At 49.3% G+C, this 14675-nt stretch overlaps 1 protein-coding gene across 1 annotated transcript in view; it reads left to right on the top strand.

Moving 5' to 3' along the window:
• Positions 1–7983, top strand: part of LOC118620450 (zona pellucida binding protein) — a 33452-nt gene extending 25469 nt beyond the window's left edge. Inside the window, exons 7-8 of the mRNA XM_036247539.1 lie at positions 1800–1977; positions 7889–7983. Of these exons, the coding sequence (XP_036103432.1) occupies positions 1800–1977; positions 7889–7983 (273 nt within the window). The remainder of the gene's footprint in view (positions 1–1799; positions 1978–7888) is intronic.
• The last annotated feature ends 6692 nt before the right edge of the window (positions 7984–14675 follow it).

The following is a 14675-nucleotide window of genomic DNA, read 5'->3' as shown; positions in this document are numbered from 1 at the left end:
CACTCTGCTCTTGCACATGCATGTTCGTGTGTCTCCTAGAAGCCGTACTTTATGCGGCTGCTGCCATCCAAGTCTGCTGGAGCGACACAGAGCGAAACTCGAACCTCTCCAGTCACCTCCATCCACTGCACGGCTTGGCATGGTCAGCAGAGCATATTGTGATGTTTAAAACAGCTGTTCACATCCTATGCAAACTCATGCACTTGACAGACGCCCATTGTTGACACAGCAAGACTGTCTTCTTCCAGCCCTGTTATCAGGGACCAGTCACTGCAGAACACAGTTCTTCCGCACATCCTCTGTCGTCTGTGAGGCTTCGGGAGGGTGAAGGATGGTTGGTGTGGATGAGGCAGCCCACCTTTATCCAGCCACATGCATTATGTGCAGCTTGACCCGATGATTAATTTATGGAGCGTTTCTATAATTATGATTTGTCCTTGTTTCATCCAAATTGGTCCAGAAAGTTGTACTTTATATCTGTAATTCTTACCCAACTCATATACTTCCTTAATTTTACCCTTTGTTTGGCTCAAATAATTAACCCCATGTTAACCATCAACATACTCATACGAATTCAATTAATAGTTCAAACAGTTTCTTTCCATTTGTATCACATAAAGCATCTGCCCTTATTCTTTTTTAGAGGGAAGATAAGAAATAGGAATCTGATTTATATGATCACTTTCATTCCTAACAGGTTTTCTCAGGTCTGGTTTCATTGATTTTTTTTTTTTTGGATGCAGTGTTGGGAAGCTGACTATGACTATGTTTTCTGAAACTCTTCACTGTGGTTTGGCAACTGAATATAGTTAATTAGATGCCAGATTTTATCTAATTAATTCTTAAGCACTTTCTTAAGCAAAATTTATGTTTGACCAAGTAAATGTCAACAAATTCACCTAAATTATTAAAAGCACAAGAAAACCATTTAAACTATGAAAAATAATAATTGAGTAGAAGAAATAGTTGTATATATATGTTGACTGCAGTGTACTGAAAAACATTTTCAATTATTTATAGAAATTTTTATGGAAAGGATGTAATTTGTAAGGTATTTGAAGAAATCAGTATGTTGAGGTCACCATGAGTGGTTGTAGATCAGTGTGAGTCCGTTCATCCCTGCTCCTGAGATTCGAGAGGAGTGTTAGCGTGTGAGAACTGAGCAGGTAACTGGTCTTAGGGTTTGAACCCATGGCCACACCTCATTTCCAACAGGTAAAACTTATCCGTCGCTGAAAAGGATATGCCTCTTGTTGATTCTATGAGTCAATCCAGAATAATTATTACAAACAAAAATGATGCCATGATTATTTTGTAAATTTAAGTTTTTGGAACACAGAATGAGAAGTTGTGGCATGTGCTATCTTTATTTTGTTTTTATACCTGACATTTGGGGAAAGAGTGGGGCGGATACCTCAGGATCTGATACCCTTCTTAAAAATTCTGAAGTGCATTGGACTGTACATTAAGTGCATTGGATTGTTAGAGTACCTTTCTTCGAGCACATGTAATCTCAGAAAGCCGTCTTAGGCCTATCCACATAACATTCAGAATCCCAAGGGACCAAAGGGTTGATATGTGTCCAGATGGCTTCTTTGTGAGGTATTTGGAAGTAGTTGAGGTCTGTGGTAGACATAATTTAATTTCTACATGTGTTTTATATCCTACAAATGAAAGAAAAAATAAGGACCTCAAGAATTTGGTTCCCCCTGCTTCTAAATACATAAGCAACCTTATTTATTCTAAAATTACATTTATTTATGAAAATCATTTTTTTTCATATTGTATTTATGTTTTAGGCTAAAAATCTCATAGAGAGATTTTTTAATCAACAAGTAGAAGTTCTGGGCAGACGTGCCAGTCCATTGCCTGAAATATACTATATTGAAGATACCCTCCAAATGGTCTGGATCAACCGCTGCTTCCCGGGGTACGGAATCAACATCCTGAAGCACCCGCGCTGCCCTGAGTGCTGCGGTATGTGACAGACTGCTTCCCGCTCTGTGTGTGTCCCCCACTGCCAGTGGCCGTGCCGGAGTGAGCCCCTCGCCGTTACTTTTACCATTATTTCAGTGCTTCTTCAGTTTATTCAGAACAGTGTGTGAGAAGACTGTGAATCTGCAGCTGTGAAAGGAAGAAAGCTGGCTTGATCCCAGCCTTGGTGTTAATGTTCTAATACAGGGGGTGAGGAGGGTCAGGGGGACACAGTGGTTACGAGGCAGTTACTTATCCTGAATAGAGTCAAATCATCATTCTTTTTTTTTTAATATGTTTTTATTGACTTTTTAGAGAGATTGGAAGGGAGAGAAATAGAAACTTCCATGTGAGAGAGAGACATCGATCGGCTCTCTTGCACACCCCCTACTGAGGATCGAGCCTGCAACCCGGGCATGTGCCCTGAGCGGGAATTGAACCGGTACCTCTCAGTCCACGGGATGATGCCCAGTCCACTGAGCCCCACCGGCTGGGCTTAAATCATATTTCTTTTAGAATCAATTATTGATGAGTTCATGTGTATAGTCTCGAGTAGGTATTATTTATCTTTTTTTTTTTTTAAATAAGTATGTGAATTGTTTCATTACCAGCTGTTTTTTCTGACTTGGATCCTAGCATGGAAGGGCCTGAGCCGCTGTCTGGCTTAGATTGACCTTCACCCTGTGACAGAGTTCTGTGGTGGCTGTAGGGCGACCGCTTGGCTTCAGGTCTGTGTCGGCTGTTGTCACGAGTTGCGTGAGCCAATGAGTCTGTAGTGTTCCACCTTCTAATGTGCGCATCACTGCACTGGTACCACTTTCATTCAGTCTACTCTGTTCTTTTCTCCTCTCTCCTGTCTTAAGTTAGATTAAAACGCTTTTTGTATCATAAAGCACGAAATACCCTTTTTACTTTGCTTTATTTACTTAGATGTTGCTTTACTTTCTTCTAATTTTGTTTTTGTTTAAGGATAAGAAATTCGACAAAAAGTACTGACAAGTTAGTTTAGGAAGTGCAGTAAAATTTAACAAGTGAAGCACTTGCAGTGCCAGTTGTGTGACACTTTGGTCATGTGACTGTGCCACCCCAGAGCCCAGCGAGGCAGAGCATGGGGCACCCGCCTCGCAGTGGGCCTGGCTGTGTAGCTGCCTGTCACAGGCATTATGTTCCCACTCAGCAAGACTGCAGACGGACTAGACATGTGAAATATTTGCATCTCAGTAATTCCAAGAATTTAATATAGTTAAACATCGCTCTGTGAAGTGAAATAATAGGTTTGAGTCTCTGAGAAGTCCAAATAATTTTACCATTAAAATTTATTTTTGCATTTATTAAAGTTGGGATAATTATACTGTTGTCAGATTCTTTAATTTTACTGTGTAGTCATATCATTCAAGTGAGTATGTGCTGTACTGTTTGAGCACGTTTGTCAAGCAGTGACTTTGTCCTCGACAACAGCCTCATGGGCGTGTACAGTGAGACACACACAAACCTCAGAAGTAGCTTCTGCCTCTGAAGGACTGTTTGCTCTCCTAGAAAATGGGGTCTCTGAGCACAGAGTTGAGAGACACGGGATGCACCCGTGAAACGGAATGGAGATTGCTGAAATGCGGGAAGGGACAGAAAGGTTTGTAAAGATTCGCTAGAGATGGGATCACACAGAAGATCGTGTCGTCGAGATGAGGCTTCCCGGGAGTTGGAGACGGGAGGTGGGACTCGGAAGATACAGAATTAGCGAGCACCATCCAAGCAACAGCACGAGTGAGCGTCAGGTTTCGGGGGACTCCCTTGGCTGGGGCTGGAGGGTTCGTGTCAGGAGAGCTGTGGAGCAGTACGAGTTCTGTCTGAGTGGAGGAGAGAAAGGACGTCCATCTTTTTATTTTATGGGATCATTATCATGGCTCAGTGTACTTATTCACTAGTGCTTTGCTAAATTTCATTTTGTGGCATCCTTTGGAAAATAAGTATCTTAACTTAGAATTACCTTTCTGCTGTTATCTCTGGTAGGCTGATTAAGCAAGACTGGGCTCCCTGTTTTGAACATAATTAATTATATATGATACAGCTTTCTGGTCCCATCATTTGCAGCCATCTCTGTCTCATACTAGGCCATCGCTCTAAAATCTTAAAGAGCCCTGTTACTGAAAATGACATTTAACCTGTTCTCCAAATTGGAAGACAGTATAAAATAGAACATAGCTGCAAGACAAAAATTAACATAGTAAACGAACTTAGAATCCATCCACGTGAAGTCCTCTAGATGGACACTAGATGGGAGCAGATGAAGCATGAAGGGCTCAGTGAGACCCCCGTTTCCAGAAGGAGGTGTCCGAGTATACGTGCACCAGAGACGGGGCAGCGTGTTCACGGTGTGGGGAGTCCACGCACTTCCTCGAAGTGGCTCAGTAAACAGTGATCTCTCACTCCACTGGTTTAACGTTTACTTCTGGATGACAGATAAAGGTCGTTTACGTATAAATTAGTAGAGACTTAATACTTCTGCATATATTTTCTCATTTCTAATTTGCTTAACATTTTAAATTAATTTTTGCTGTGAAATACTTCTCTAACTTCACAGTTTTTCAATCATTTTGACACTAAAATAGTCCTAATTTTGTGAATTATAGGTATCTCATAATTTCATAAATTACATCATGAATATACTACAAAGACCCGCTTTAATATTTTATTATTTCTGATAGAATTTTTAAAAACACATTCTGAAATATGTTTTGCTGTGTCATTTCTATAGTTTCCCTACCTCTTCTCATGCCTGATCATCTTTCTGTAGATTCCAAGTATTGTGAATTTTGTCTTACTTGCTGTGTATTTTTATATTCCCACAAAGTTTCTGGTCTTTCAGAAGCAACTGATACATTACATGGAAACAATGTGATCGTTTATGTCTTGCTTTTCTAATTTGATAGATGGTTCACATTTATTATTCAGTCTAGAGCCAGTTATTTTCCCAGCCTTCCTAAGTGTTCTACCCAGCGCCTTCTGAATCACTGGTTTTCCATTCCGGTCGCTTGGAACAGGCAGTTCCGTGACCAGAGGGACTGCAGGCACACGTTCCTCTAGCCGTGAGGTCTAGGATCCTTTACCAGCCTCGGGCAGCTTCCTGAGACGCACACTGACTTCCGTCGTGTGTCAGGTGCCGTGTTCTAGTCGTCTCTGGAGTCCCCTGTCTCTGTGACTCTGTCCTTCCTGCTACACAGACCTACGAGCCCAGCGGCATCGCTTTTCACAGACGTTTGGCTTGGTCTCCTGAACTCAAGGACCTTGTCGAGCTCCACTCGGCTGCCTGGGCGCCGCTGGGAAGCCTGCGCAGCCGTCGGAGCTGCCTGTGTCCTGTCCCCTGTGGTCAGCGTCCGTTTCTCAAGAAACATCTTTCCGTGTATTTTTGTTTGTTGTCTTTCAGTTGCTTCAAACTGGTAACGCAGTCCTTTTATTCTATCTGGTGATGATTCTCTCAGGCTAAGGAACCTTCTTCAGCCTGACTTGTCGTCCAGGGTCACTGTCCGCAGTATCTCTCTGTTTTCATTGTAAAATGTGTTTTTCATTTGTAGGGTATTTTTATAAACTTTATACTTTAGAGTAGTTTTAGGGTCCTAAACAAATGTAGTGGAAGGTACAGAGTTTCCCAGGTACCCGCTGCCCCCACCTACGCATGGCGTGCACTGTTACCGACGTTCTCAGCCGTGTGGTGAACTTGTCACCCTTGATGGACCTGCATTGCCTCGTAGCATTGCCCACAGCCATAGTTTACGTAAAGGTCACTCTCAGTGTTTATATTCTTGGGTTTGGGACAAATGTATATTGACCTGTATCTCCCAGTGCAGCGTCATACACAATAGTAGCTTCACTGCCCTGAAAATCCTCCGCTCTCCCCACCCTCATCCCTTCACCTCTGGCGCATTTGTCATCCCCTAGTTTCCTCGTAGGGAACGCTGCGCCACGGTCACTCAGCACTGCCTCTAAGGGCCTCTCACTACTCTGCGCTTTAACTGGCACTTTAATATTCTCTTCAGTTCCCCTTAGAGAGAACAAACTATTTTAGGGGACTTTCTCGGAGAGCTACACTCTTGCCTGTGGCATCTGTCACTCCATGGCGCTCTGCACATGCGGTGTCTGGAGGTGGTGCATTCAGAGACTAGTTAGAGTGGTCAGTGAACTTGGGTTTGGATGGTTTTATCCGTGTTTCAGTTCTTTAGTGACACTCACAAACAGTATTTCTGTGATGACTGAACACAGATTCCTCTCTCCACGTGTGATGAATGCACACTCCAGGGCCCTCCCCACATTTCCATGTTTGTGCTTCAAGAAATAGGAATCTTTTTTTTTTATCTTCACCCGAGGACATTTTCCCATTTTTTGTTCAGATAGAGTGGGAGGGAGAGAGAAGAAGAGAGGGAGAGAGAAAAACACCAACGTGAAAGGGACACATCAAGTGGCTGTCACCCACACAACCAACCAGGGCCGGGGACAAACTGCAACCGAGGTACATGCCCTTAGCGGGAACCGAACCCGGGTCTCTCTGGACCACACGCCGACGTTCTAACCGCTGAGCCAAACCGGCCAGGGCTAGGAATATATTTTTTGAGAGAAACTGTACCTGATCACAGACCTTTGGGAAAATTATATTATGTATTAGAATTTCACCACATGCGTTGCCACTTTAAATTCTTGTTACCATAACAAATTAGTTAACTTGAACTGTGTTTTTTCCACCTGAAATATTTCCCAAATAAAATATTTACTAAAACTGGAGGATCTCTTTGGAACCTAGAGTGGAGAATTCTTTCTCAGAAACAGTTTAAATATTTTGCGATTTGGAAAAGTAGGTTTTAAAAAGAAAGGTGTGAAATTACATGAGCCTCAAAGTGACGCGTGTCTCCGTGTCCTGGTGCTAGAGAGTCTTCTCTAGCGGCCCCTAGCAGCCACGCCTGTGGGGATGTGGCCGCCTCGCCAGCCCTTGCTGACCACTCTGCAGGGGGACGGAGGGACGGACCCAGCCCACTGAGCGTACTGGCACCTACGGCCTCCCTGTTGTGTCCCAGCCGAGGCCTGGGCTGAGCTCGCAGTGAATGCTTGCGTCACCGGCTGCTCTCGCTCTGCCCTCGGCTCTGTCCTCGCGGTGGCTGGTGCATGTGGCTGCTGTTGGCCAGCTTTACGGACGAGGAGACAGACTCAGGGCTGGCTGCGTTACCCGGGGTCCCCGAGTTTATCAGTGACCGGATGCGCCTGACCTTGGTTTCTCTACCCTTCTTTCTTTCTCGGGCAGAGGGGACCATGGTAACGTGCTCATGATACATATCATCCTGTGTTAGGGACAAAGGCGTGCAGTTGAAATGCTGTTAGAGAGGCGGTGCATGGCTGCCCATATCTGGACTCTCCTTACACGTCGTCGTCATGGCTGCTGAGGGCAGCCTCAGGGTCACCTTCAGTTCCACAGCCGTGACCTCTGGCTCCTGCTGCGACTCCTAGGATGGCCCATTCCACCTTTAAGCTCAGCATTATTGATCAGTACAGTATTTCAGGTCATAGTCGTAGTCTAAACCAGGACCAGAGTAAAGGTTAAAACTCTTCAGTTTCCTGGAGTACTCGGAGCAGCCAGGCCTCATGGGAACAGCGGAGGGCTGGCTGCAGAGCGGGGGTCGGGAGGGCCTGGCTGGGTGCAGTCGCAGTTCTCCCAAGTGAGGGCGTCCCAGAGATGAGCTGTGCAGCAGGGGAGCGTTCTCACTGCTGCTGAGCTCTGCGTTTGGACAGCGGGTAGGGCAGGCTTTACGTTGTGTATGTCGATCACAATTTCAACAAAAAAGCTATAAGTAAAAGGAATCTTCTTTGCAATGTACCTCTGTCGAGTAACAGGCCCCCTGGAGGAACTGCGCTTACTCCCTGTTCTCTTTCCCAGTGATCTGCAGCCCCGGCTCCTACAACCCCAGCGACGGGACCCACTGTCTGCACTGCAACAACAGCATGGTGTTCGGGGCGAAAGCGTGCCTGTAGCCGTGCCGCGCTCCTCGGCTTCGTCACACACGGCAGTGTATTTTAGAAATGTTAATACGTAATAAATCACTATTATGCCAGAATTAAATGTATCAGATTCTACGAAACAGCAGTGTCGTCATTCTAATGGAAACACTGTCCCGGGGATTTGCGAAGGCACGCCCAGCGCTGCGTGCTTACCAGTGCAGCCAGCCCGGGAGCCCGCAATGCTGCCCGGGCGTTGCCTTGCAGAAGTCGCTGCAGAAGACGGCGTCAGGTTAGCCCGAGAGGTCCTTCAGGGTTTCCAGAAACAGCTGTGCCCTGCCCCTCCACGCTGGCTCAGGCCAGGCCTCCTGCCCTGCCGTGTGCGTTTCATGTCTGCTTGCTGACTGCTTTGGTTTCGCTGTGTGGAATTTTCTCTCTTTCCTCTTGACCTTTCATAGCTCAAGGCCACTTTTCAAAAGACTGCCAGTCTTGTTATTACCATCTCTAGCCACTATAGTGTAAGGTCCAGTCCCACTTGACTTTCTGATGTTCTGGAACGGAGTCCGCGTGTGCCTGAGCGAGGGTACGAGCTTTCGTGGTGAGGGAGCGGCACAGCGACCCCTCGAGAGCGCCTCTGGGCACGAGAACCAGCGATAAAAGTGGCGTTTCAACGCCAACAGCTGGCAGCTTCTCCTTGCCTTCCTGCCCTCTGAAAGCATCACAGGACATGCCAGGGCCACCACCACCCCCAGGTCCCCTCGCACACGTCCCCCCCCCCCCACACGATGCTGTGCCGGAAATGTGGGAAACTACCGAAAATACGTGAGTGACACAAAAGTCGTGGTTTCTCACTTTTCTGGTCGCATTTATATCCACTGGACACTGTCTTGGAGGTTGTTACTCTCTCTTTAGATCTCCTTTGTGAGGACATAAGCACAGCAAGTGGCAGGTGGACACGGGTCAGGTCTAGGCACAACTTCAGCACATCGACAGGAGGGCAGTCTGCTGCTGCCCAGGGCAGCTTGCTTCGCTGAGCCGGCCAGTTAGGTTAGCCTGCTCATGGTCCCCACTTGGACACATGCCACCCGGAATCCGCACACAGGCACAGGTGACAGGGCCTGTGCTTGTTAGTCCTGGTGGCGTTCCTGACCTGACCCCCTCTGGACCTTCGTAATCGTGATGTAGTGTTTTCATGTGATTGTGGACAGCTTCTCAGGAGACGTCTTTCCCCTTGGCGCATTCGTGACTTCCCTGGGGGGGTTATTGCCCCTCTGGACATGTCTTCTGTAACGAGGGAAGACCTACGGAGTCTTTCTCTCTCAAAACAGCACAACCTCAAGTCCCCCGATCTCGAAATTGTGTGGCAAGGAGAATTGAAACACACATTCTTTGTACTCCCTCTATTTGGATGACTTCTTGCATATGACTGAAGCATGTGGACAAGTTGAACTGATGCTACATTTCCCCATGGCATGCTCAGCACTGCTCAGCACCTTGTCGGCCTGGGCAGGTGGAGTCCGGGTTACGGCGGCGGTGCTGGTGTCGGAGGTGAGAGCCCCGCCAAGGAGACGGGCAGTCTGGGACAAGGACCGAAGTGGACGAGGGACTGGAGTAAGGAGGATGGCGGACTGGAATGAGAGCACACACATTTCAGAGGGCCGGACAAGGTGAGAGTCTAAAAGTCCCAAGGAAAGAACAGTTTGTAGAAATCGCATGAGGACAGCCCTGGCCGGTTTGGCTCAGCGGTTAGAGCGCCAGCCTGTGGTCCACAGAGACCCGGGTTCGGTTCCCGTTAAGGGCATGTACCTTGGCTGCAGTTTGTCCCTGGCCCTGGTTGGGTCATGTGGGTGGCCGCCACTCGATGTGTCCCTTTCACATCGATGTTTCTCTCTCTTCCTCTCTCTCCTTCCCACTCTATCTAAGTAAAAAATGGAAAAATGTCCTCGGATTAGGATAAAAAAAATAAAAATAAAAAAAAAAAGAAATTGCATGAGGACAAAACAGATGAAAAGGAATTACTAATTCTTTTTCTTGGTTCCCACGGTGACACGTTCTATGCTCTGTTTTATCACTTATCACATGTATTTGAGTTGATTGTGTGGCTTCCACACTCAACGATATACTAGGGTATTCCTAGGTAGTCTTCATAGCTCATGATTTTGTGCTTAATGCTTTTTGAAGTTAATAGGTTATTGTGGTCTTGTGAGTACAAGTACTATAATAACATAAAAGTTGCTTCTGTTACATTAACAAGATAGGATGTGCAATGTTGAAAGTTGTTTAAAGTGATGGCACTATGTGTACTACAAATTATAAACTAGTCCCCAAGAAAGATTATTGTCATGAGGCAGTTTCAAGTGTTTACGATTTCTGTTTGCATCAAAATAGTATCTTACAGTTATACAATGCCTTATTTTTTAACAAAACATTTTTAAAAATCACACGATCTGATTTTTTCCGTCCACGGGAAGTCAGGGCGGATACGTTCCAGCTCCGGGTTTATGAATTGTAACTGCTGTGCGTGTTTATCTGGCAGTATGTGAAGAGCTTTGCCGACGTGGCTCCCGCGATGTCACTGGAAGGGAACTACCCTCTGAACCGAAATCAGAAGCACTGCGTCCAGCGGTGTGAAGGCCGCATCTCATGTCTGTAAGTGGACCGGACACACGACCTGCAGGAGCACAGTGGTGGGTCAGCGATGCGCCTTCCCTGTGGTGGAGTGGTAGCGGTTTTCACCACAAAGAAACCGAGATGTTAGTGACGGGTGGCCGGTGTCAGGGTCCTGTGTGGGGTTTCATCCATACACACCCTCTGTCTCCAAAGTTTTCTACAATGAAATGAATTACTTTCAAAATGGTGGAAACAAGAGACGCACTTTGAGGAAGTAAAATGATAGGACTGTGGAGAGGCCACCATGGCTCACCTGTCCTGCATTGACCGCGTCCCCTTCTTCCCGCCAGGCACGTCTGTTCACCCCAGACGTCAGCCCTTTGGAGCAACTGCTGTGGGAACCACGAGGTCGCCAGCCTGAGGAGGAAGCCCACACTGAGGGCTCGGGCCTCCACGCCCAGCAGGCATCGCCTCCTGCTGTACGAGCCAAGCCTGCTCTGGGCTCCCCGTCTGCGAGGTAGGACGGTGCCTTTGTGAAGCAGGTGGGGTTTCCCGTAGCCTGCAGCTGAGAGCATCCTGATCGGTAACACGGGCAATGGGAGGGGGGTGAACACCCCTTCCAGCTTCCTGCCAGTAGCCGCAGTGTCCGCACGCCGGTGAACTGCTGCTTCGTGTGAACTTCTTACGTACTGTTACACAGCCGGTATTTTTCTTAATCTTGTGATGTATTTACTGTACCATTTTATTCACCTCATTAGCATAATTTAATGACTATAATATTTGATACATGTTAGCATGTTAGGGTTTCGCCATTTCCTATCGTTGGACATTTCCCTTGCTTCCAAATTTTCACTGTTTTAGGTAGTATTTCAGTTGCCATCGTCTTTCTAAATATTCTGAGGCATTTTAAAGACTTCTCTATGCTGAGTACGCAGAAGTGGAATCACTGGGCTTGGCTATCTCTAACCCTCTCGACCCTGGGCCACACTTCTTCCCTAAGAATGCTAACACTTTGCAGTCCCGCCAGTGATGTGTGGGAGCCGTACTTCCTGCACCCCTCCCCACGTTCCTTTTCAGTTGTGATCTGTTGGGGAGGTGGGGACAGTTCCCATGTTACAGCCCATTGTTCTGAGCACTGAGGGGCGAACTGTCTCATAAAACCAGGCTGCAGCTGCTGCTGACGACGCTTCCTGCTGAGTGCTTACTGGGGAGGTTGTGTTGAAACCCTTCACGTGGAATTTCATGTTCAGTTTGGCAAAGTCTGTGATCTGTTATCATTCTCGTTTCATATATGAGAAAAATGAATTACAGTAATTACACAACTTCCCCGGTCTTCACAGCTGCTAAGTGGTGAGACCGTGCGTCCGTTACGATCGGCCCAGCTGCACATTACAGAGCCTAACCAGCGGCTTCTCTTCTCCCCAAGGTCAGCCAGGGTCAGTGCCGCTGCACAGAGCCCCACCGCACCAGCCTCACCTTGGGCACCTCTCCTTGCTCCACCCTCCTTCCTGCAGCCCTGGCACCATGGCTTCAGGGCCAGTGTGCTTCCGGGCTTTGAATATAGTTTCCATTCGGTAAAAGATGGAATGAAACCCCCCTTTAAGACTTCCACAGTGTGTTGAATGGAATAGTGTCACCAGGTCCCCTGGCTGTAACAGCCTGGAAAGTTCTCATTGGCACAGTGTGGATGGAGTGCGCAGACTGCCCTGGCCTGCATGATGCACCCCACGCAGAGCCCACGGACAGCTCGCTCACACGCTCCCCAGGCAACACGCATGGGTTCCGGCCACGCTGGAGTGCTGCGGGGCGCCAGCCTCGGGCCCAGGGCCCTGTGGTCTAGAGGGACCGTGGGCCTCCCACCTACACAGTGCGCATGGGTGAGAGGGAGGGAGGGAGGAACTCATCCAAGACCCCCTCGGAAACCGGGGAGAGAGGCGCCCCTCCCCAGTGGGCGGGGTGCAGCTAGGCCTCCTGCTCGCTCTCAGCTGGCCTCGCGTCTGTGCCTGTCCCTGGCTTTCACGCTCCCTTTCCAGAAGCTGCACTGTGGCTCCAGCTCCCTTTCTGTTGCAGGAGGAACACGGGACCCTCCCAGGCTGTCACCGCCAGCTTTGGGCGTCCAGGGCAGCCAGTTCTCCAGTGTGGTGTTGAGTCATCATGGTCAAGCCTGGTGACAAAGACGCTGAAATGCCTCAAGGGTCCCCGCTTCCTCCATCTCTACTCTGCCCCAACTTGTCCCCAGGATTGCTGGCTCTGCAGACCAGCCTGACCTCAGGCATGCCACCCTTGCCTGGTGCACAGGGGGCCTCCCCCAGTCTGACTCCACAGATCGGCCTTTACAGATGGGAGACAAGGGCTTCTGTCGCTGGTCGCAGCTCATGGCATCGGTCCAGGCGCCATCTAACGGCCCCCCAGGGTCAGGTGCCCACAGAAGACAGGCTTTGGTGTCTGAGCAGCAGGTGGAACGATGCTTTTCCATGGAGGCAGTGACATGGAAGGACAGAGTGAGCTGGTTGCTTCTCACTGCGCTCGGCCCAAGAGAATGCTGCAAGCCGGGCTTCGAAGGCGTCAGCTCCGGTGACCCCCGCGCAGGCTCTCTTCCTGCGGCCGTGCAGACATTGATGAGTCCGATTCTGCTCCCGTGGGCCAGGCTGCAGAGCGGCCTGAACTCACAGCCTAGCGCATTTCTCGTGCGGGGGGGAGGGAGGTTCTGCTGAGGACGCGGAGCGCGGACCCTCGGAATGAGGGAGGACGTGGCTGAGCACACTCAACCCAACATCTATGGGGCTTCTTTGCCAGGCAGGCAGCCCTTCCTGCTGAGCACCGACACGGTCTTCCTCAGGTAGCTGTCTTGCCTTCTCCTCAAAGCCGTCTTCATCGTTTTCATTGCTACTGAACCTGGACCTGACTCTGAGTCCTGGCGGGGTGCCCCCCGTACAGATCACGGGAGGTGCAGTAGGCAGCCCGTTTGTATCGAAGACACCTGGGTACACAAAGCTGTGTCAGACACACCCCATGGGGCCCTCCCCCTGAGTGTGGGTGAGACCTGTGACTGGGCTGTAAGCAGCGGAAAATGTCAGAGGTGGGAGAGCCACCCGCATCGTGAAGTGGGTGCGCACAGCTGCTCTGTCGGGGGAGGCTGGGGTGTGAGGGCCGGGCTCAGGCAGGTCCCGAAGGCCTGGGTAAGGGACATGCGCAGGTGGCTCAGAATCGTGGCTCCTCCTCTGGCCTCCGTTCTGCGTCTGCATCTCTGGGCTCATGGGGGCGTCTCTCTGACAAGCTCACTGTGGGAGAAATGTTCACGCCTGATTGAAAGGAGGCGGGGCAGCATCTCGAAGCAGACAGCCACAGGCAAGCGCCGGGGTCCTGGCTGGGGCAGGGACGTCTGCGGGAGGTGGGTCTGAGCAGCGCGCCGGCTGCTCCCCGTGTCGGGACGAGTGCGGCTGGAGGGTGGATCCGCAGAGACTGATAAGCGACAAGTGAACATGGTTAGAGACTTGGCAAGAAGAAGAGCAGAAATTCGGCAGCTGCTGTGAACGTGTATGTGAGTGCCGAGTGTGAGCACACTGAAGAAACTGAGGATGAGAACCCCAGTGATCCAGGCGACAAGATGACCGTTGTGTGGACAGAGGTCAGCATCTCTCTACCTTGCCGTGGTGACAAAGGTGGAGGTCTGCCTGGTCACCAAGTCAAAACCTGACTACAGCCGCTTCTGGGTGTCCAGTGTCCCAACAGCAGACAGTCCGGCAGTGAGCCCCAGTGTGGCTGTGTTGCCAGGGAGCCAGCCAGCCGCCTGGGTAGCAGGCTGATCACACTGGATGACGTCTGTCATGAAAGGGTCAGCCTTAGCTCACACTGGGACTGGCTGTAGGTTTTCTGTCTAGTGTTTCTGCCAAGCCCCCTCCGTGAATGTACTGAATGCGTTTCACCGCTGTCACCCTCTTCATCAGGACGTCGCTGCTGACCAGGGCCTGTTCTGCGGAAAGGGGCGGTGGCAGTGGACTCGTGTCACGTGTGCTGGGATCACCGCGTCCCCGCTGCTGGAAGTATCTGGACCGGTGGGCTTGTGGGGTGGCCTGCTGCACCTGGGATGCCAGCTGAGTGACGTCACTCAGTAAGGG

This window comes from Molossus molossus, unplaced genomic scaffold, assembly GCF_014108415.1.
Source record: "Molossus molossus isolate mMolMol1 unplaced genomic scaffold, mMolMol1.p scaffold_m16_p_7, whole genome shotgun sequence".
In the NCBI taxonomy this organism is placed as follows: Eukaryota; Metazoa; Chordata; class Mammalia; order Chiroptera; family Molossidae; genus Molossus; species Molossus molossus.
This window is presented reverse-complemented; position numbering and strand designations above follow the sequence as displayed.